Below are 24,430 nucleotides of genomic sequence, written 5' to 3'. Positions count from 1 at the left end.
TTTTTTTACGTTAACAATTAAGTTTACACTTAAATTTAGAGTGTTTTAGCTATGCAGAACGTACCTAAATCTGCTTTTTTGACTATGTAAGAATATTGACATGAGCCTCGTTAAAAAGTATTGTTTAAATACTGTGAACTATTAAAATTTGTCGGCTACTTAATGTTTCAGTATTACAATAGTGTACCAAAACATTTTGTTTAAAGGTTTGGTTGGAACAATATGCAGAAGCCGAACAATGTTTTGCATTGATAATATCTGCTTAGTTAGAGAAAATATAATGTTATCAACTTTTGCATAACTTGTTTTTGGATGATGTAAATATCGTTTTATTGCACGTTTCAAACAAAACAGGCATTTTGTAAAATGAATAAAACTTTTAAAATTTTAAAGTTACCTTTGTAATTCTTTTTATCTTTTATAAATATACATATTTCCATAAGACTACCCCCTCAATTTTCTCCTTCACATAATGAAGTTTTTACGTGATGAGAGCTACATCATCAGAGCTGCAAAAAGCTATCCCCCCAAAAAAAGTTATTTATTTTTTGCAATCACAAGTGAGAAAGGATAAGAAAGAGACATCCAATTTTTAAAGTGAGGGCATATTTCGCTTAAAAGGCCCCATTTACACTGATGGAGTAGACGCATATGTTTAAAAGATCTTAGAATCAGTTCGACACTCTTTAAAGATCAAAGGTGGTATGGAAAAACTCCATATTGTGACGTATTTTCGATCGAAATAAACAATAAAATCAAGCATAATTTTATAAACTTTTTCTTTCTCAATGTTGTTATCTAACATAATGGCGCAATAGGTTAGAGCGTTAACGACTGATAAAAAAGCAGTAACTATAAATCTGTAAGTCGTGAATTCGAATCCAGTTGGGGCTTTTATAATTTTTACCTTTTAAAATATTTTAAAACATATTATTGGTCAAATATTGCCATATTAAACAATTTTTAAAGGCGAAAATATACTGGTTATAATGTACTTTTATATTACCTTCTAATAATAACGACAAGTGTCCCATACTTGTAAGCGTAATGTGAACAGTGCGTTTTCGTTATGTAAACTAATTTTTACCTTTTAATCAACATTTCAAGAATCGATCATTAACGTTGCTGACGTGTGTCCATTCATTTTAGATAAAAATTATCTGACGTCTTTATTTTATTTTGTTGGAAATTGATAAAAGAAACTTTTTCGTATAGTATAAATCTTTTATACATATTACATTTGTAATTATTTCGAAAATTTAACTTTAGCGTTTATTATTGTACAGCTTACAGGATTCTTGAATTTTTTCAGCTTAAAATATTACTATATTTAGCTCGTTACCTGGTTTAAACCTAAGTTATTATGTATTTATAAGTCATGTACCTTAGTTCACCCCATTCTTTCAGAATGGAGCTGGTGTATTGATCAAAACTACATGAGGTTGCTTTTTGAAATGTTTACAATTAGGTTTCTCATTTCATCTAATTAATAAAACTAACATCTGCATTCTAAAACCCTTTTTTGGTTACCCAAACAACAATTGAAAGCAATTGAATGGTCTTACTAATAATTAAATTCATAATAGTATATGTTTATTCAGTGTAAGCCCTTTTGAAACAGAAGGTTCTTATTATTCAAATAAATTCAATACTAAGTTCCTTTGAACTTGGAAAGAAGTCGCAGATATATAAGAATCACAATGAAGATCACATGTTTTTAAATGTGACTATATTAGTTTGGAATAAAAAAACCAAAATAGCTAGGAAACTAAACATATTTAAGCTTAAGAACCAGAATCCGAATCTAGAGTTATTTAATTCATATTGGTTATGTTTAAAGTTTATGCATATTAGATTAAACACAATTAGGTCCTCTTAAACGTGCTAATCATTCTAATTGTTTGTCTTATGAACATGTTTGGTACTGATTTTCGGTAGTCAGTAGTAACATTATGGCAATGCATAGTACTTAGCAATAAAGATTTGACGTTTCACAAAATGCATCGACCGAATTATGGAAAGAATTCCTAGTTAGTCTGAATGTTTTCAGAAAAATAAAGAAAAAAGTAAAAGAAAACAAACAAAGAACACAGAAAAAAAATATAAGAACAAGATGTAGGACCATATACTCAGTACAAGTAACTAAATCTGCCATCTATCTCTGATATAGAATATCATTAATAATATTGTTTGAAACTTAGGATTAAGTTCTCGAGATAGGCTATATATCCCTCTAAAATACGTCGAAATAAAATGACCCATAGTAAGAATCGCAAACGCTTGTAAACTTCCTTACGATCTGAAATCGATTTTCCAGTTCTCACTGTATTAGCATTATATTAGTATTGAGCTTCATTGTTAATTGGACGAATACTTGGTTCATTATTTATACATGAGAAGCTCTTTGAAACTCGCCAAATAGATTAGGAATGCGCCGCCTATGCTTAACTAGCACTGATATTCTGTCAGCTCCGGTGATTTACAGAGAGTCAAGTAAGTATGATTTATCATTACAAGTTTCTTAGGAGGTTGTGTCGTCAAAAATGATATGATATATTTTATTATTCTTTTATCGTATTTCTATCAAAATTTATTTTAATTTTCATTTACGTCATTTTTTTAATAAATAAAATTATAAAAACTATCTCATTTCTTTTGAATATTTTAAAACTAAAATGCTTATAAAATATCTAGTAAATGAAAGTTTTAATGAGAACAAAAAATGTAAAAGCAAAAAAAATGCCTGTAAATTTCATTGAATTATAAGATTCATGAAAGAGGTATGAAAATTCAATGTAGGTTTACATCGTTCATTCTTCACTGTATAGTAATTGTTCTGATTATTGTTTGAGCTTCGTATGTTTTTAATGATTTGAACGTTTACATAGGCATTGCCTGCTGCCTAATCCATTTATTTAAATGTATATTTGCATAATAAAATATGTTCAAATCAAATTTTTAAAAAATCAGAACTGAGGAATATCAGTAAACAGTGCGGTCATTATGCAGTTGACAATATAAGGCATAAAATAATGGGATACATTTCACATCAGTATCTTATGTTAATATTTCCATTAGATTTATCAATATAAAAAAGCATCCCGCCGTTGTAAAACTACGGGCATTACACTTGTGCTGTAATTATAGTCATTTACTGAAAGAATAAACGGACAATATAATTTTCGCTGACAAATTTTCCGGAATAAAAATTAGTTTCTAGTAAAAAAATTATTTCTAACATTCAAATCAAACGTTTTGAAGAAAGAATGAAGTTTATTTATCTCTTTTATAGAAGATAGTGGTAAGTTTTAAAACAAGAGAGAAAAGTTAGACCTACACAGGTTTTTTTTTTTTAAATATAAAAAATACTGCCATACGATTTAATCATATCATACCTATAAAAGGGTTTTGCGTAGGGTAAAAAATTTCAGTAATGAAATTGAGAAATAATAACAAATATTTCAACTAAATATTTCATGAAATTAAATCAATTTGCAAGTTAATCACTCTTGCTACATTTATTAGGATAAAAATAATCTCAGCCAGATTCGTCGAAACTGAATTAGTTTAATTGGCATCAGAGACGTTAGTAAAAATTTTTATATCGACAAATCTCTCTGAGATAAAAATGCTAACCATTTATCTTTAATATATGTATTGAAAACAGTAATAAAGTAAGCAATAAAGCAATAAAACGCTTTCTTAAGTGACCCATGCGGGTCATGAGGGTAGCAAATGCAGAAAAAATTGCATAACCTGCCAACGCGGGTAATATCTTTTCTGCAATGTCGTCCCTTCATATCTTGCATGAATCACCAAAAATGGCATTTCATTGTTTAGATGAAAAAAAATACTAAATATATATCGTTTAAACCTATCATATGAAATACGTCATGAAAACTGTATTATCTTGGGTCTAAACAGGGTTCCTTGCCTTTTACTTGATCTAAATTTAGAGAGAGAGAGAGAGAGAGAGAGAGAGAGAGAGAGAGAGAGAGAGAGAGAGAGAGAGAGAGAGAGAGAGAGAGATTGAGATTCAAAATGCTGTTAAAGAACATTTGTTGATTATAGTTAGATCATCTAACCAATAACTTAGCAATGAATACGTTTAAAAGTAGTAGGACATTAAGGTATTAACTTAATTTAGGTATCGCGTGAATTTCCAGATTAGCATATTAATTGTTACTGTCTTTTTCATTCAATTTTAAAAAAATATATATTTAATGAGGCACCAGCATTAAGAAAGATTTTATACATTTTTACTTAGTAAAACCTCCTGAATGCCGACAACTTTACGATCTCAGTGCCTCTGAACTTTAACATGTGCTTCCCGATTCCGATTCAGATAAACGTGTGGTAGCCATTTAAGCCATTTAATCTACGCTAAAAGGATCCTTTTTTGTTTTAAATGATTATTATTTTTCTACCTTAAGCAGAAACAAACTAGTATTGTTTTTCTGCTACAAAAAACGATTTGCTACAATTGTAGTTCAAAGCGTTAGACACTTTCAACTTGAATGGTTTCTGATTGCATACTTCGATCGCGCGGAAACAATTATATAATTATCTTTTTTGTGTAATGATTATTAGAAGAAAGCTTCTTTAAATTGATTTCTTATAATTCTACTATTTAAATACTGGTGACAAAATTGCATAAGCCCCTTTTTAATCCAGTGGTTATGTTTGAAAATTTCGATGCAGAATAAAATAATAGACATAGCATTCTGATTTGTTTATCTTTCATGTATCTATTGAGATGAATGCATTTCCATATGATATAGCAATTAACTCAAGCAGTCTCAAATTTAATCATTACTTTAAGTAAATACAGTATTGTAACTAAGTATTGGAAACCAATACATTAAATACATCTAAGAAAATTGAATATTAAATTTGGAACGTCGGCCTGGATTGAAACAATTGAAGGGAAAAGCTTTTCAAAAATTCTATTTTCATTAAAATGTTTTGTATTTGTGGAAAAGCGATTTGTAGATTACACTGTGTAAATTAGTGCATGTTAGATAGAATGAACTATATTATATTCCTCCATTTCTGTTTACATACATGATTACCGACCCTCAATTCGCACGGAAATATAACTATTGATACTACTTCCTTTCAACGGGGAAATAGGAAGGTGAATAAAAAAGCGCACAAATAATTTTTTGTGCCAAATTAACGTAACCATTATTTCTAAGAGAGAAATATTTCAACGTATGGAGTAAAGCTACATATACTGGCAAAAGTTATGAATATCCTGCACGATTTTTTTTCTTGATGAATATAAGGATATAAGCATTCTGATAGGAAAGAAAATCCGATGATCAAAATTTTTTTGCCATATGCCTTTTAACTAAACGAAGAATCCTATATTTAATTTTTTTTGAAAAATTACATCATTCTTTAAAATGGAAGTCTACACATTTCACCGAATATTTAAATTTTCATATTAGGAATAATTATGTTCAAATATGATTTATTCTTGACAGATAAAATCTATATCAAATAACAGAATTTATCAAACTCTGGACAATTGTCTCCGTTAAAGCTATACACGCTATAATTTGCGTCGATTTTGAATGACAGTGAAGGCTGATGCGTTTCTTTACTGATAAAAGTTACCTTTTTTCTATAACTTACAAATGTACAATGGTGAATTCCATCTCGTTGCATTGATATACATGTATTTTTTTTGATTGTTTATTTTTCTGCCAGTAAAGAAATACCTTTTCATGAATATTGATGAGCGAAGAGCCACACCAACCTCATTGCGCATGTCCTTGGGAAATCATGTGTTTGCCTAATTACATATCCATTTCGATTTTGTATATGACATTATTATCCAATAAAATATTAGTGGGAAAAACCCCTTTGTTTATAATTTCATACAATAATTAAGTCTCCAAAGTGTAAAAAATTTTTAGCTTTCTAAAATAGCAACACTATTCCATAATTTGTTTTCTCTACATTTACATGTGATATTTCTGTGTCTTATTACATACCTGACATTGTACCATACAAATTGTATGTACAACGTTTTTCAAATTGTTCATTATGTCATACGATGAATATGATGAGCGAATAAGACTTTCTCGATTAACCACACATTATTTAGAATTAACTTGTGCAAATATATTCTTTTCTGGTATTTAGCAAATTGTACACAAACTGCACACATTCTCTCTTCTAAGGATAACCTAAGATTTTCATTATATTTTCATAGTTTCTACTGTCCAAAAGAAATTAGTAATTTAAACAATTACTCAATTTAAACAAAGCTTAAAAAAAATAAAAATGACTTCATTATTTGATAATGGATTGAGGACTTTTCATATTGCGTCTATTTACTTAACCAGACACCCCGCTGGTGCACTTCTATTGGTCCGATACTAAACAATAAAAGTACAAGCTGGTTTACTAGTATTTTAAGAAGATAACTGCGGGGTATTATTTAAGTTATTTAACTCAAATTAATTTTCAGTATTTTTCCAATATACTTCCCAGCTTATTCAGGGGGTTTTTGTGACCTAATCGAAGCAATTTGATTATCCGTGTAGTATTGGTATTGGGTCGTGGGGGTCTGATCGTGAATGAAATGTTTGCTCTTATATTGAGTGGTTCGTGTTTGCAGTTCGAGGGCCACTGTGGCGAAGGAAGGAGATAAACGGCATAAATTCCTAAAAAAAAAATTATCTTCCAGAATTTAATTTTAAAAAATCGCATTAAAATCGATGCCAAAATAACAGAGTTGTGCCGCTTCAAAATGGCTATTTTAACGTTCTTTAAAAAGATGTGCTTACGCAAAAACCCGTAATTCACCATTTTTTTTTTCATTTTTACACAATTCCACATGTTTTATATATCACGTGAAAAGATGAACTTTTGAAAAATTAGGGTGTTAAAAACGGTTTGCTAAAAAATCGTTCAGGTGTGAGATCGTGTTTTCCCCAAATATCTCGGTAAGTAGTTATGTGATCGCAAGTTTTCAGGATGATGAATCTTTTAAAAGGTCTCCATCATATAAAAAATTGACCGGTGTTGTATACAATGTACCAGCTTTCCCCATAGTAGCTTCTCTCCGGAAAACTGTCTATATAGTAGTAATTCCCCTGGTGGATACTGATACATAGATGTAGTACTAGACTTTTCTCCATAATGGGCTTTCGAATCCACAAATTTGGTTCAGATTTTAGAAAAATAATATGAAAAGCAAGTCGGAATCATATCATTGTTTTGTACATTCCAAGATTACATAAGCCTGCATATTACATATGTATATTTTAAAAGTTGTGTTTAGTCAACTTATTACTATTATAGATAAAGTTTTAATTTGGCTTCCGCAAAATACAGAGAAATTATGCTAAATTATGTTCTGGATTTGTAAACAAAATGTCTTTATAATTCTGAATATTTTGTTAATCAACTGAATTCGTCATGCCATAAACACCTGCATTGAAGGTACCCTTTAAATTTTATGGGAAAATTTTGCTGGTCAAAATTTTTAAGGCCACACTTTTATTTTTTCTAATATTTACAAAACTTTCACGTCAGTTTTTAAGACGTTGCCTCTATCGACTGCTGTTTAAAATGTTCAAGTGTTCATGCCAAAAAAATTATAATCGGGTAAATAATTACTCAATCATGACTGTATTTGATGAAAAGCGTGAAGCGCATGTTCGATATGTTTTTCGAACGTGTTTTTCAAACGGATTTTTCATTCGATCGATTCTCTACCTTTAACTGATTATAAAAAATCATTAAACCAAGAGAGAAAAATGCGATGCATGTCTGTCCCAGAATCTTCAAGATTAGTTGGAGTGGTCCAAACAGAGCGGGGTTCACAATTGGATTGGTTCCTTTCAAAATATTTGCTTAATCTACTTTTAACCTATAAAAAATGATGTCCTAAACGATAAAACAGTTATTCTTAATTCATAATATTCATCACAGACAGACACCATAAAATCATTCTAGGCGTGAACGAAAATTCAATGTAACCGGAAGTGTTGAAGACTTACCGTGAAGGCCGAAATGTCATGAAACAAAGCTACATTAGGGTAAGCAACCTATCTGAGAGACACCGCGCAGCACGCGCTACTGCACGGCGCATTCTAGAACACATCAATGACCTTTATGGACGGGACGGTATAAAGCCAAGAGTAAGAACGTTCTTCAGCATCCGAATTTCGTTCCACAAAGGTTTATTTTATTCAGTTGTAGAATTTTTATAACGTGCTGTGATTAGTACAAATTGGGAACGCACTTGGTATTAATGTTATATCGTAGGGTACCTGAATCTTTTTGATTTTATCATAAAGCCCTTAAATAAGTATTGATTGAATTTTTTAAATGCTTTCATATTCTTTATTCTTCATATTTAATTAATGTCATGGTCAAAATAATGAAATTTAGGAATACTGTCATACAAACACTTCCCTTGGCGTTAGAAATTTTGACTCTTATGCATGTATTAAAGAGGTAACACACATTGGCACCCCAGAACCCTGTGTAAAGCAATGACAAGTCTAAATAGTAATGAAATAACAGATTTTCTCGGGTCTGTATATTCCCAGAAGCCTGATTCTCTTTGTATCTTTCAGATGAAGCCTGAGGTAGCCATTGCTCTGGTATTTCTAGGACTCTGTAAGTATATATTCGTAGTTGGTCTTATTTGTTTCGTTTGACCATGTGGATTTGGATTCAATGAATAATTTAATTTTGTCTAGGTGTAGTTGTGGTCGTAGAATCTCTTCAGTGCTTCGAGGCGGCTGGCTACTGTGACCACGACGGCACGTGCTTCAACAATCCCAATGCAACATGCACGTGTAAAGAAGGATTTTGGGGGAAAAGGTGTAGAAAAAGTGAGTGTTGTCTTAACTGAGTTAACATACACTGATTTATTGCAATTAGACATTCATATAGGACCCTAAACTGTTTAATTAATGTTTGTCGACATCTATTTACGATATATACGTAAATCCATGGTGAATGATCTCATCAATACAATATGTTATTAGATATTGCACTTCAATGAAGATTAAAATCCTTGGATCAAATTACAATGGAAAACACGAAAACTGTCAGCATTACCAGCTTAAATGTTTTTCTAAGCATTACCGAGTAAGCTTGTGAAACAAGTTTAACATACTCTTGCTCCATTTTCAAGAAGAAAGTGATACTTTATTTTAAAACTGATCCTCGCTTGGTTAATAAATCGCACATGTAATTGAAACTGCAAAAAAAAATTAAAGAAAATTAATCAACTTTAAAGCCCGAATTATTCTTTTAAAAAAGTTTAGGTGGAATTGTTGGGTAATTTATTGATCACCCAGATTCATCTCTAAAGCATAATGTTTGATAATAGATCGATCGTAAGATGAAAGGTTATGTATATCTTTTTTTAACAGACGGGATGTTAAAAATGATAACCGAATTGGAAGAATACAATGGAACACATTATGACAATATACAGGCAAGAGTAGATACGGCAAAAGTCATGCGGATTATGAAAGAGCACAGTTACTGGGACTACGAACTGACGAGAACAGTGGTATGCAATTATGCAATTAAACCTTTTTTAAAATTTTGTCTGTACACGAATTTCATTTGCTTTCTGACTATTATTATTATTTTCATACTATTTACACACACAAGTTATTACAAATCATATATTAGATTATTTTGGCAGGTGTAAAATTTAGCGATTTTAGTATACCGTTTATTGTAAAGCTTACAATTAGGACAGTTTAAAAAATCCTCCACGAAAACATTTCCTTCTTAGTTAGTAAGTTATTTAGCCGCAAAAAAGCAATAAAAAAAGCACCAGCAAATATGAATTTATATAGTAAATCAAATAAATGACGATATATATTAACAACTAAATTTTCTTTTCTTCTCGCAGAATTATACGAATCAAGTATTGGGTATAGTTACTTCAAAAGTGAGACATGAAACCAAAAAGAATAAAGACATGGACGAGGCTGATTTTTTACCTCTGATAGAAGGTTCGTTGCATTTTAATTAGTTTACGAGACTTCCTCTTTTTTGTTTACATTGATATCGACTTCCTTGTTTTTTATTTAGACTATGTGAAGATACTGACAACCATCGTGACAATACTTAACGACAAAGGTTGCAATCATGCTGCAAATTGTTCTTCGTCGTCGACAGATATAAAGCAAACTGATGTAAGAACCAGGCTCATTAAAATTTTATGCATATAACATGAGATCAGCGAATCGATTGTCTTTACCATTCACCATTGTGACATCCTGATTTGTTGATAGAATCACGACAATGTCCTGGCTGTCTTTATTTTAGTACCCTATACTATTGATATCATAACGTTATGTATCATGTTTCTGTATCGTATGGTATTAATATCATATCTGTATGTATCCTGATTTAGCATTTAATACTATACACGAATAAAGTCCTACCTGTCTGTATTCTATTTCAGTATCCTATACTACTGGACACTGCAGAGGATAATGTTATAGATATCACTAGTGTTATGGTTATGACAGACGTAGAGGAAGGTCAGATGAACACGTTTGACCTCCAAGACACTATCTCTTTTACGATCCTCAAGTCTAAGGGCAAAGATCTACCGTTTCATTACCAAACACAGTATGGTTCTGTCACTCTTCCCTACTATGAGACATTCCAAGACAAAAACAAAAACAAAATGTTGGCATTTTGTGTAAGAACTCAATCAAATGTTTATTTATTGTCAGAGATTATAAGACCTTAAGTTTTTGTGCAGCAATATGAAAGTTTAATCATAATAAATAATAATAAAAAAAAGTTATAATAAATAACAATAAATAAACTTAATAAAGTTATAATAAAGTAAAAGTGTTATAAAGCGAATTAGTTCAATATTAATTTTCGTTTTAAGTCTTTTAAGTTAAAACTAAATGTTTTTCATCTTCAATTTCATTTACGATTTACATTCATTGAAAGTATGGCAGCCATTTACATATATTGGAAGTGTTAATTGTTAATATATCGCATGAAAAAGGAGAACAAATTCCATTGAAAACTTACGAAATTCAGTCCTTTTTTAAAGGTTTTGACTTATCATAAGAGTCCGTATGGGTTTGTAAACAATAAAGACGCTGTCGACTCCGGGGTTTTAAAGGTATTTGTGACGGACAAAAACGGAAAGCGGATAGAGCTACGGGACAAAGATGACCCAGTTGATATGACTCTGGATATGACAAAGGTATAAAAACAACCTTATTCTTTTTCATACTAAATCCAGATAAAACTGCGATGACTATTTCACAGTCACAAGTAGTTCTGCTAGCGTAACACATATCCAGAACGAATGATTCTTCTTTTTTGTGAGGCAAATTTTAAAATAAGTCTGTTTCAGGTCGCCTGAAAGTTAAGTAAGGTTTGGAAGGAAAATTGTTAATTTCCTTCTTTTTCTTTATTTTTAAACACGAATGTAAGCAAAAAGTAAAAGTAAACATTGATGACCGAATAAGATAAAACTTGTTAAAATATTAAGCAACGTTTACTTGATTGTATGAAAAAAATTATTAGTTGAATTTTGTTTCAAAATTGTTTCAAAATTCAAGTTTAAACATTAATATAAAGAAAAAGTGAAAGTCGATGATTTAAGTGACGGTCAGGCGATCTGAAACACATGATCTTCAAATAACTACTATTCATAGTATAGTTTTAATTGACCCTTGGTAATGGTTTTGTTGTTGTTTTTTTAGATTTTCTCATCTACAGATACTTGGGAAGAGATGACGAGGCTTTCAGACGGCCGATCCTTCTTTGTAGCATTCAAGAACGAAACGTACCCTTCCTATGTGATAGAATTCAACATAAAATCACAAACGGTTTGTGAAATGTTCGGTTTGTTTGGTTACACGGGATTACCAACTAAAGGAAAATACGACATGAGGGTTAGAACTCAAGGTATTAATAAGGTTCTGTACCAATATCCATACGAGCTTCCTCTGACCTTTATCGATCAGCGGCTCCAGATAACAGTCTACAATACAAAGTACGCTCGAGGGGGATACCTGGACCCACTTGTTCTCACTCTCAAATGTGCAGGTAAGAAAACCATAGGCGTCGGAACCGGGGGGGGGGGGGGCTAGTGGGGGCTTAGCCCCCCCCCCCCCCCCCCCACTTTTTTTGCAAAGTTATACCTATCCACTAGAAACATAGCATGATAGAGGGTTCAGCCCCCCACTTTTTCTCGCAAGAAAGATTATTGTTCCTAAATTTACCTTGAAAGATTGAGAAGTTGGATTCAGAAGCATACTAGCCCCCCCCCCCCCCCCCCCCCCCCCGGATTAGGAATTTCATGATTTTGGGGAAAAAAATTTGGAAAAATTTGGGTAAGTAATTTTTCTTTTCTTTAGGAAGTATAGGCATACCCCCTTCCCCCCCCCCCCCCCTTACGGATTAAGATTTCCATGATTTTGGGAATAACTTTTTTTCTCAATATTCCTGAGGATTAGTCTAGCCACCCCCCCCCCCCCCCCACACTTTCAATTTGCTTCCGACGCCAGTGAAAACAGTGTGATAATGAACAGCGTAAGCCTTCCATTCGTAGTTTTGTCATCAGTTTGAATATTGTTCTTTGGTGAATATAAAATAAAGAGTAATCATCTGTAGACATGTGTTATTTTAACTAAAACTCCTTTCAGATGACGTAGCAAAACGCAAGAAAAGACAAGGTAACACTTATGTTTTATACAATATATTTTATCTTTTATTCATTATTACAAATTATCAAAATGTAATGCATGCCAATGTTTACTCCATATTTCTCTTATAAAAAAGAATACCTGTTTTATATGATAAACTATGTTCACAGCATCAGCTGCCCATGAGTTTCGAATGCAAGAACTAACTTTATCAGAACTGGGCGGATCATCATGGGAGGATCCAAAGAGTGCCTCGGTAAAACTCAATCCATTCAAATTGAAATTCAAAACAAAATGTTGACAAGACGAAATTTAGCAAAACAACTGGATATAGATAATCAAGGTTTTTTAAGATAAAGGTTTTTTTAAAAAAAAAAAACTTAAATTCAGGTTTTAGGAAGCCTTGTCGTTTTGAATAATTACAAACTGTATATTTGGAATATCATTCTCGTCACGTCACAACTTTTTATTCTTTAAAAGATTGACAGAGCTGAAGGAAACCATATGAAATTCAAAAGCACATTTTTTGGAACTTTTGCGTCAAACACACTTTTGATAGCACCAGCCGCAATTGATTTTAAAGCCATATTTGGAAATTTTCTTGAGCGTATCACAGAAACGCCACAGGTCCTGATCACCTTTGTAGTGTTGTTTATATTGGTCATAATCCTAACGGTCCTCTTGCGAAGATTGGACAATAAAGACCAACTATACGTAAGTTTTTTTTTTAATAAATTCTTTTTTGCGTTTTCAATCAAATAAAAAACAAAGATTAAGCATTCAAACAAAAAAATGACCAAAAGTAAATGATGAAACATATGAAAGTAGTTTTGATAATTCTGTAGTGGGATTACCTGCCATTGGTCGATAACAAGAAAGAGGAAACTTTTGAATACAGCATATCCGCATTCACTGCTATAAGATCATCTCGTATAATGACCGCAACACCATTCTTCATTCTGGAGGGATCCAATGGATCCACAGATACCCGTATTTTATCTGATTCACAACGCCAGGTATATTGTAATAACAGGATAGAACTTAACACAAAGATGAAAAAATTGGTCAATTTCTGGAGTTACCTTGACAATAAATGTAACGGTCAATTCTTTATGATATTAAAATTATGCATATTGTAATAGTGATTATTTACGCATAGAGGAAATCTGTAATGATTATGTCATTGAAAACTGCGTAAAATTGCCCGCGCGTGTAGCAAAAAAATCGAAACTTTAGAGTGTTACATCATGCATCCGCGTATTTATAACCACGCATATTGTTTGACTTTAAAAAGCGGTTACTTGACCAAGAGCATAAAAAACCACTTTTACAGTAGCTGAAAATACAATGTACATGTCTTTTTAAAATTTATTTAAAAAATATTCATTTAAATATTTTAAACCATTCTTTTTTTGCTAAAATGTTGACATTGTCATTTATTAGAACTTCAGAAGTGGAACATGTAGCAACTTTCTTCTGAAGACTAATACCGATTTAGGAAAATTGAAAAAGTTAACGATATGGACCGACAGCAAAGGAAAGTCACCTGATTGGAAATTATCAAAAGTTATTGTCATAGATTTATCTACTGATGAAAGGTAGTGTTATCTGGCCATTGGCTTTGTCATATACATGTACATGTATTTAGAAAGTAACTACATCTCAAATAATCTCAGGAATCACCATAAGAAATACAATAAAGTAACATATAATAACATTCAATGAAAACACAATGTACCATAGAAAGTATACCTTAAATGAAACTCCATCACTATTTTTATTTTTACTGCTAGGAGTTTTAAAATCTGTATTCAGTTTGTTGTTTTTTTAAATCATTGAGCCGAACGCCTTTTATAATTTTAGTTATACTTTTCTCTGTGGACAATGGATATCTAAGCGCTATGGTAACTGTGATACTTGGGCTGCTCTTGAGCCCCTGTCAAAGGACTTTATGGCCAAGGAAGCTGTTTTCACAGAGACAACTACAAAGGGTTTTTTCGATGATCATCTTTGGTTTTCGATTTCTAAACGTCCAAATTATAGTCAATTCACCAGAGTGCAGAGGTTATGGACATTGATGGCGCTTCTTTTTCTATCTATGGTGGCATCTGCGATGTGGTTCAATCAAGAACCAGACCCTGAGGAGCAAGACAAGGAAACAGCAAGTACTCTGAGAACAGTTGAAGTGGGTCCATTTAAGCTGAGCTATAAGCAACTCTTTGTAGGGTTTATGTCCTCTCTCATTACCTTGATACCATCCATAGTCATTGTTGCCATTTTCAAAAACAGAAGACTCAAACCAACATACAGAAATGGAAAAGATATCGAAAAAGGGTCAACAGATGACACAAAAAAGAATAAAAAACTGCTTCCTTGGTGGAGCCTATTTATTGCGTACAGTTTGATCGGTATTTGTGTAGCAACTGGAGGCTTTTTCACATTTTTATACTCTTTGGAGTTTGGTTCAGATAAGACAAACGATTGGCTTTTGTCCTTTGTCTTTGGAACTGTCTTAGGCGTTTTTGTTTTGGAACCAGTTAAGGTAATTGTAATAGTTATAAATGTGTAAAAAAAACACAATTCGCGTATGTGATGAGTTTAATGTTTTGATAATGTAAACACATATCATTTTAGGTAATATTATTTGCCATCTTAATAGCCTGCTGTTTACAAAGATTATCGGGAAAATTAACAGACGTGGGAGATGTGTACAAAAGAAAAAAAGGTAACATTTCACAGTAAACATTTAAAACGACACATTATTCTCGCATTATCGCCGATGTGAGATCGGTTTGTCTGGTGTGAGACAGCAGTGTGAGATATTTCTGTCTTACATTGTGTATTACTACGCCGTTTTAAAACGTAAACAAACGTTGTCTGCTGTAGGGAAATGCAAAATGGTGGATTGAGATTATCCATTAAGTAATTATTTTGCTTAATTAATTACAATTTATCATATTTTTAATTTAAAAAACTGTCGTATGCTCTCATTTTGACTTGCACTATTTGAAGCACGCGGAGGGATGAACTCAAAGTTATCTTTTGAACGTCATAACAGAAAGTTGTCAAACATCATTTTTTAAGGTAATATAATGCGAGAAAAATAATCATTCATTATATACTCGTGTGGGATAGTGAAATTCCACCTCGGGGCCAAGATTCACGGTCAAGGACTCGGCAAAGCCTCGTCCTAGACCGTGAATCTTGTCCCCTCTGTGGAATTTCACTATCCCGCACTCGTAATAATGAATGATTCTATTAGTATCACATACGTTAAACATGTGTGATACGTATGTGACCTCACGTACGTTTAACATGATTTAAGTACCACATATGTTTAACATACGTTGATGAACATGTGTGAAACGTAAGTTACACGTGTATTAGACATGCGTGATCCATGCCATACGTTTAATGTATTTGGAATCAACGTACGTTTTTCATATGTATTACATACGTATTTTATTTGAGGCAGCAAATAAGAACAATATCACTGTAAAAGCAAACATTTTCCGTGTACTTATAATAGAGGACGACAACGTAGAGGCTGACGAATACGAAATGAAGTTCTACTACTATCCCTGTCCAAGTACTAAGATAGATAACAGAAAAGCGCAGCTCAAGAAGAAAAGGTTTAAATTGGACAACGAATTAGCCGATCACCTCAAGTCCGGCCTCCTCTGTGTGTTATATGTGATTCTTCTGGCCATGATCTGCTCGCACAATGTCACAACGGATGCTTGTCGTCAGAATAACGCCATGTCGCTCTCCATTAACGACAGTTTCTTGGTATGTATACCTGAATTTTTTAATATTATATTTTTTCTATTCAGGAGAACTGAGAAAAATTTAATGTGACCGTGTGTTATTAAACTAAACTCCTAAATATTTTTTCATGGACCATGCATTTTTGCATATCAATGGATTTTTTTCATAGTTTTAATTGTGTCATGGTGTAGGTTAAAATCAACAAATAAAGGTAGCTTAAAGGTAGCTTAAAGGTGGCTTAAAGAAGTTTGGACATTAAGGACCTATAAGTTGTCCTTAAAGGTGGCTTAAAGATAGTCTTTAAGCTGCCTTTAAGCCATATTACCGCTTTCTTTGAGCCACCTTTAAGCAACACATATAGCTTAAAGGTGGCTTAAAGATCGTCTTTAAGCTACCTTTAAACACCTTTAAGCTATCTTTAAGGAGGACTTAAAGATGGTCATTCATCCTGTGCATTTTTGTATATCAATGGATTTTTTTTCATAGATTTAATTGTGTCATGGTGTAGGTTAAAATCAACAAATAATAGAAAAAAGAGCTTATGAAATATAATGAAACACTGCTTTCCAGCCATCTTATACATATTCGGATCGAAAATGTACAATCCTAGAATTAACTTGGTATGCCAAAAACTGATTTAAAATAATGTCAAAAGATAAAAATGCTATATTCATATGAGGTTTTTACATGTCGTTTTTTTGCAAATTGTGCACACAAGTACATGACGATGCCTTTTTGACCATTTAGAACTACACAGCTGCAGACTAATATTGAAGATTCAAAATTATCAAAAAATACGAGTATGGCATTGATGTCTACCCTACAATCATTTAAAGAATAGAGTATTCAATATTTGTTTATAATACTGATATTTTGTGTTTTTAGAACATTTTTTTACTAAAAATATTGACATTTTTACATATATAAAAAAAGGCGATCCTTAACTGCTAATTACATACATGTAATCCTAAATTGTTAGTTATCTTGATCAGATGATTGTGGCTTTTTAAAAAATATTTCCTTACTCCAGACCAAAAAGGCGTTTGTTGTTAATTAAACATATGGAACGGAGCATTAATGTAACAAAACTCACGTGATCAGTGCAAAATTGATCGATTCTTTGAGAATGCTCTAGCTTGATGACGGTTCTCTAAGCCTTGAGTCGACCACTCCACCTTCTTAATTTCAAATCATTTTGTTTTAAGTCTGATGATAAGTTATAATTTTATATGATTGCTCTTAAGGCGAATACAACTGATGATATTTGGACTTGGTTATTTGACTATTACATCCCCGGGACGTGGACGAAATTTTACGGCAATGGAGATCTGAGAACAGCATACGAGCAAAGGTTTACCTACGACCAATACAACTACAGAATGTCAAAAATTCAACTAAGACAGGTCCGCTCGTATGGTATGTCAGGGAATAGAATATATTTTGTTTTGTAAATATATAAATAAAAAATCATGTGCCATTTACGTGTAACGGTTACAGAAAGAGCATGTCTTAATTTCATTCTAAATGTAAGTGTTCTTTTAATTTAATTTTTTTTTTATTTTAATTTAATTTTAATTTTTTAATTTAACAAATTTTAAAGTAGGCAATCATTTTGAGCTTCCTATTTGGGTGATAATTTCCTTTATTCATTAGCAAAAATCATTGAAAATAATTTTTTTCTATCCCTTGTTTTGTTAAGGTTTCTTTTTTGTTTTAAAAGATCTATGATGTCTTATTCCAATCAATTTCTTTAGAATAAAAAGAAGCAAATTGAATCATACTTACATGCTTGTTAGGTGCAATGTTAAAATTCATTTAAATATTTTTAGGAAACTGCAGTGCACCAAAGGAAGTACAAAACGTTGTTACGAGATGTACAAATGATTATGATATGGAAACACAATCTACAGAGAACTTCTGTCCAGGTCTAATATTTATTTATATTGTACTAGAAAAAAAGGAAGTATAATTTTATTTTGATTTATTCATTTGAAACAATATAGATGCTCTGAATCTAACTATTTACTTCTTTAGGTTGGGTGAAATTTAATGATTCGTGCTTTGATGAAAATGAGCTGATAGACTACAGTTTCCACTATAAGTCTCCAGAAGAAGTTAAAGCCCTGTCATACTTTGGGCATTACGCACATTACGGAGGAGGAGGCTATCAGATGCAGCTGGGTCCAAAACTGTCTATTGTTCTCCAACACGTTACCGAGTTAAAGAATAAATCATGGATTGACGGAAATACACGAGCGATATTTGTAGATTCGAACACGTTTAATGCTAATAGCAGGCTCTTTACGCACTTGAAAGTCGTGTTCGAGATATCAGAATACGGTGCAATCGCGATGCAAACAGTTTCCAAATCGTCAAACCTATATCCTTATGTGTATCCATTGGACTACATAATTCTCTGTCTTCAAATTATCTTTGTGATTATCATCTTAGTAAAGATGGTTTTATTTGGAATAAACGTTTTTAAATTGAAAAAGAAATGTTTTGTAACTTTTGGAATGTGGATAGATTTGACGGAAATACTTTGTGGGATACTTTCTATTGTATTCTTCATTCTTCGAATCGACAAAACAATTAAGGCTGTTGATGATATTAATAACAGCAATGGTAAGTTTATTTGCAAGAAATACTATCATTCAAAGCACAAAAACAAATTCTGTTGATAAATTTGGATAACGAAACAATTGACATATTGATATGGTCAGTTCAAAATTTTACAGTTTGTAAAACTCTTTTTTTACTCTTTAAAATTTCTGTTGCAGGAGGTTATGTGTCCTTTGAAGAAGTGGAAATCTATGACGAGATATATCGCATCTGTCTTGCTTGCGTGTTCTTTCTAGTCATTTTGCGACTTTTAAAACCCTTAAGCTTTAACTATCATGTGTTTATCTTACAAAGATCCTTATTTAGAGCTAAAACTGACTTAATTTCTTACCTTTTCTTACTCACCCTTTGTCTGGTTGCATTTGCGTCGTACCTGTACCTTACCATTGGCTCTACTGTCGACGATTTCAAAAGCATGCCTACTTCACTGAGAACACTGCTACAAATGCTGCTTTCAATGATATCCTTCCGTTTTAATGTCGAGATGTCGTCCTTACAGGCCCAGGTTGTCGTTAGTTTGTTTGCTTTTTCGGTGTCTATAATTGGGATCAATGTCTTCATTGGAATTCTGACGTGGAACTTCTATTATATCAAACTCCTACAAACCGAGGAAAACGTGGAACCAACTGTTACACGATTTAACCAAGACCTTAATGATCATTTCTGGTGGAGAGTCGACAAAGTCATTCGAAAGCTTGTCCTTCCTAGTTTACGTAAGAGAAACAATTTTTAATAGATTTTGATTTGTCTTTTTATAAACTGAGTGTAAGCTGTGTTTTGTTTATAATATCAAATAACTTTATCTATATTTTAGAATCGGACCCAAAGAACCCCCTATATAGGGTAAGTTATATACTTGTATTCCTTTTGGGTTTTTTAATTGCATTCAATGTGTAAATATTTATTCTCAAACCTAATGTTCAACCTGTCTGTATATTATACTTCTGTCTTTTCATTTCAGAGAGTTGAGCAAAAGATTGATTCCTTACATGAGAAATTTAAAGATATCGCAAGAGAGGAGATAGAGTGGACCTTTTATGCATCAACGATGATGTTCATGTGTAAAAAGAAGTATACGAGGAGGGTTTTGGGATGTAGCATTACAGCTCTTAGCAACAGCATTCAGTACAGGTATGTATGCCTTAACTAAGGACGTAGGACTAGTGTTTATTTCTCTGCATATAAGTTAGATATTAATGGCTAGCTCACATCTGAAGCAAGCAAGTAAGAAGATAAATAATTAGCGACTTTTGGAAGAGGCACCGAGGTTCTAAAGCATGCTGAAATGTAATATATTGAGTTAACAACTTACACAGAGTTTTGCGAGCGATGAACGTGTAAACTTGGATATATTTAATTTTTTTGTTGAAGTATATGCCAATAAACGTATCCACGATGTTGCAAATCCGTAGTTCACATGTACTAGTTAATTATATAGGTACCCATTTTCACTCGCTAATTCTCAACTGCTGAACAAAACTAAATGTAGCCAATGTTTATAGTATTTGTTTATGATTTTAGCAATCTCACACAGGTTTCTTTTTTAATTCCATACAGATTTTTTGACCAACATACTAAGTCGACGAAAATAATTTTGTATCTTCCCTTTGTGAAGCCGGAAGATGCCCCAGAAATTGTGTGTACCCAAGTTCCTGCGCCCTATTACTTGTTCAGTGGTATTCAAATCCCGCATGGCGCATCGGCAAAGTCAGATGTGTTTGAATTTAGTATAATAAATGGAGATTCACAAAAAATAAAGGTAAACTTGTCGGATGTGTGATACTTTTTTATAACATAGGAACAAATAGTTCATATTTATAAGTTTTTTTTATAACTAGGAACCAAGAGTTCGTACTTGTATGTCATTTTTGACTTGCAGAATGGATGCATCATCACCTTAAAATTTAGACCCGTTGTTGGAAGTGACATTATGCAGTTCAGCAGTAATAACATGGGTTCATGGCAGATGAAACTTCTGCGTGAGGTAAATATCTAACAGCCCTGCAAAGTTAAGATTTTTTATGGCTACAAAAGTGTTCAGATTCGAATACTTTCTGGATAATTTACAGAAAGCATTTTTATTAATTGAAGTATAATGTAGAATTTTCATACTGGGAAGAAAAATTAAGGGTGATTCAAGATGTCAGAGTGTAATGTGGCTCGAATCAGATCTGGTTCTCTTGATAGCTTTTTCTATAAAAACAAACATGAAAAACAGATATCATAAAGATTGTTCTTATTTTGTCATTGAAGTAATTAGTTGCTATGAAATAAAATTCTCGACATGAAAATTACAGCTTGTGTTGCTTCAACGGGCCTTCACACCCTCATTACATTGAAATGATGTTTCTCAAAAGCGTGAAGGATCCTTATAGCTATTAGAAATTCAAAATTGAATTTTACATAATTTGTATCTTTTAAGAAAAGTTATTCAACTAAATTGAAATGATATAAAATGATCATTGACTTAAATGTCCATTACCCCACAATTAAATGAAGTCAGAAATCAATATTAGTTATGTCTAATAATATTAAACAATTAATTACTTTTAGAACGAATCCCTGGGAGTGTTTTCCTGTAGGTTTCCCACTCTCCCCACGCACTGTTTCCTCGTACAGCAGGAATCTGTCAAATTAGACATCGGAGAACTTCAACAGTTTCCGGATCTAGAGAGGCACCGACTCATCAAACCAGAGAACACCATACGGCTCCATACGGACAAAAGAATAAACATCTCTTTTTCAGCAAACTCCATTCAAGAAAACGGAGATATAATTTTTATGGTCAGTTGAGATTCATTTTTAAAATTTTAAATTGACGCTAGGTTTTATATTTACTGTCATATTCGAGTTCGAATTGTCGATTTTAGAGGTAAGGGGTTAAATTTTTTCAAGTTTTTTGAGGAGATGGGGGTCTTTATTTGAATTTTTCTTGATTTATTTCTGTTTTCTACATACAACCATAATATCGCTGATGTTTTGTAAATACATAATAGTCTTCTCCGTTTTTCCAGGTTGAAAAACCATTTGGTGCATTATGTCCAATATTGCAATTGTATTCTACAAGAAAAATTGCCGGGAAAATAACCATCTCTTTGCCGTTGAATTTTCAACCAACTACAACAGTGTTCCCTGGTTTGTGTTTACAATTATGTTTCACTTTACTTTTATAAAACTCTTTTCGATCCCTTATTCCAAGTAAAAGTTGATCTGGCCCCGCCGTCACCAACTTTCCTCGAGTCAAGTCAACACTCAGCCTCAAGTCTGAGTATTGACCACAAATTATTGCAATTTTTTTTAAAAGGATTTAAGTTGAGGAATGAGTTACCTGATTTTAAAATGGGCGACAATGGAGCCTGACTATACTTTTTACAGCAGGCTCATGACCACATAATGGTCTTGGTCGTTTATCTTCCTCTCTTTCGCCTAGTTATTTTACAATAAGCATTCCTTTCAACCATGCACTAGTTGTATTCTCTAATATCAATATGTTGATATATATATATATATATATATATATATATATATATATATATATATATATATATATATATATATATATATATATATATAAAGGACTGCTTGAATATTTGCCATTATTGTTTGATTTATCAGAATAAGGTTTATATTTACAGGCATTACGAGGGAATTGTGGGTTTTGATTCGGGAAAAGAATTTTGTATGGAAAAAACTGCAGTGTAAAGTGGAAGTAGACTTGGATAAAATCCTATTGCATCTGACCAGTATCAGTCTAAAGTAAGAGACAATCGCGATTTTGTGGGTTATTTTTCTGAAGTTTATTTAAATTTCAAGTCACTTTTTTCATTTTCTTTGTTCTCTGCTTTAGAACACCGACGGCTTTTTGTGTGAAGGAGGTTTTGCTTCCATGGGTGAGTCAACATTTTGTTTTGATATCGCCAAATTTGAAAGGTTCTCTGAAATATAGATTTCATAATAAACTTCCAGGAACCTCGAAATGTCATAATTATAATATTTGACATTTTATAATACGATAATCTAATATACCTTTTGCAGGGACATGTCGAACGGACTACACAAGGTACGTTATTATTTCCTTACATCAAAATATTTCATGCTACCGTACTTGATTTATTTTAGAACCTCGGCATTAATTCAAAAATATCGTCATGTCTTTCAATTAGTATCATTCTTCTGCATGTGATTTTAATAATTGCAAGTCTTATTTTAACAGAGGGAAAATTTGTGAATGAAATTACCAAACTAAGCGAAAACGTGGTATTCCGGAGGCAATGGAAAGACCTGGCAGAAAAATGTTCCGTGAATTTAACATCGAAGTTTGAAGAATATTATAATCCGTTTTTCATATCCGTTGAGAACCGGAAATACGTTTTCAATTTGGACAGATGCTCGTTCAGGCGTATTATAAGAGTCCCCATGACTGATCAGGAGAAATGTTTGGCAGTTCTGTCCACGTGGATGAAAGGGTTGACGACATTAACAGGCGTGACGTCATTGGTCTCGCTGCTCAGAGAATACAACCTTCCCTACCTACCAGGCATGTTCTTTCATATATTGAGTGTTATATAAAAATAAATATAAAGTGAACATAATTACTTCGAATTTTAAGAACATTTTGTGAAACCCGATAGTCTGATTCGATACATGTATATTTTTTTTCAGACACATAATCTTTGGATAATGGAAACCAAGTGAGAAAAATTTGACAACCAGAAAACCTTTCACAACTACCGGTTTATAAGCCTGGGAGTCATTCATATCTTTAATTGTGTATCTGTTCTTTTTGTTTAACCTTTCACTTTTTTGTAAGTTATATTAAATGTTTTATCTCCGAAGTGCCAATAATTTGTATCTAGATTTCAATTTCAATTATAATGTTCAAAAACAACCAAGACGTCGCTGTTCTTATGTAGTAAAGGTCTTTAAATTGATTTATGATTTTTTAGATCAATATATTATTAATATATTATGTTACTGGCACATGTATCTTGCACATAATTCCTCATAATCATTCAGGAACTATTTCAAAGTTTACACCAATTGTTTTTACAAACCCTTTTGGTATAAATCATGTTTAAGAAGAAAATTTACTGTATTTTGTTGAAATAAATACTGCTGATGTGTGATTTTTTTTAAAAATTGTTGTTCTTCGTGTAGAAAAAAAACCGCAGGTCGATCTATATACATCTGTCAAACACCAAACTAAACGGCCTATGATATACATGTGGCTCCAATGTACTATCTCCCAATGAATGGGGCTCATTTATGCTCGTATTTACTATTTAAAATAAAATATTTTTGTAAAACATGGTGATCAACGTAGAAGTTACATGCATGGATTCGACCTCCACTTGATACTGGAT

At 32.3% G+C, this 24,430-nt stretch overlaps 1 protein-coding gene across 1 annotated transcript; it reads left to right on the top strand.

Moving 5' to 3' along the window:
* Positions 1-2,373: 2,373 nt before the first annotated feature.
* Positions 2,374-24,193, top strand: LOC105322454 (polycystin-1-like protein 2). The gene is made up of 32 exons (XM_011421186.4): positions 2,374-2,493; positions 8,601-8,643; positions 8,727-8,861; positions 9,408-9,550; positions 9,902-10,004; positions 10,084-10,187; positions 10,460-10,702; positions 11,072-11,227; positions 11,733-12,078; positions 12,678-12,707; positions 12,848-12,933; positions 13,158-13,391; positions 13,523-13,693; positions 14,121-14,275; positions 14,541-15,219; positions 15,312-15,402; positions 16,207-16,466; positions 17,690-17,861; positions 18,275-18,370; positions 18,480-19,070; positions 19,226-19,780; positions 19,882-19,910; positions 20,029-20,198; positions 20,625-20,826; positions 20,947-21,051; positions 21,621-21,851; positions 22,082-22,202; positions 22,703-22,823; positions 22,915-22,957; positions 23,103-23,127; positions 23,281-23,604; positions 23,730-24,193. The coding sequence occupies exons 2-32, from the start codon at positions 8,601-8,603 to the stop codon at positions 23,735-23,737; spliced, it is 5,772 nt and encodes a 1,923-aa protein (XP_011419488.3). The 5' UTR covers positions 2,374-2,493; the 3' UTR covers positions 23,738-24,193.
* Positions 24,194-24,430: the final 237 nt, after the last annotated feature.

Source organism: Magallana gigas, chromosome 3 (assembly GCF_963853765.1).
Source record: "Magallana gigas chromosome 3, xbMagGiga1.1, whole genome shotgun sequence".
Classification (NCBI taxonomy): domain Eukaryota; kingdom Metazoa; phylum Mollusca; class Bivalvia; order Ostreida; family Ostreidae; genus Magallana; species Magallana gigas.
The sequence above is the reverse complement of the archived record's forward strand: the minus strand, read 5'-3'. Positions and strand labels throughout refer to the sequence as shown.

Excerpts from the sequence above, each read along its gene's own strand:
- LOC105322454 (XM_011421186.4), top strand. The coding sequence starts at position 8,601 with ATGAAGCCTGAGGTAGCCATTGCTCTGGTATTTCTAGGACTCT. Across the intron at positions 8,862-9,407 it reads GGGGAAAAGGTGTAGAAAAA|ACGGGATGTTAAAAATGATA; the intron begins GTGAGTGTTGTC and ends TTTTTTTAACAG. Across the intron at positions 14,276-14,540 it reads GATTTATCTACTGATGAAAG|TTATACTTTTCTCTGTGGAC; the intron begins GTAGTGTTATCT and ends TTATAATTTTAG.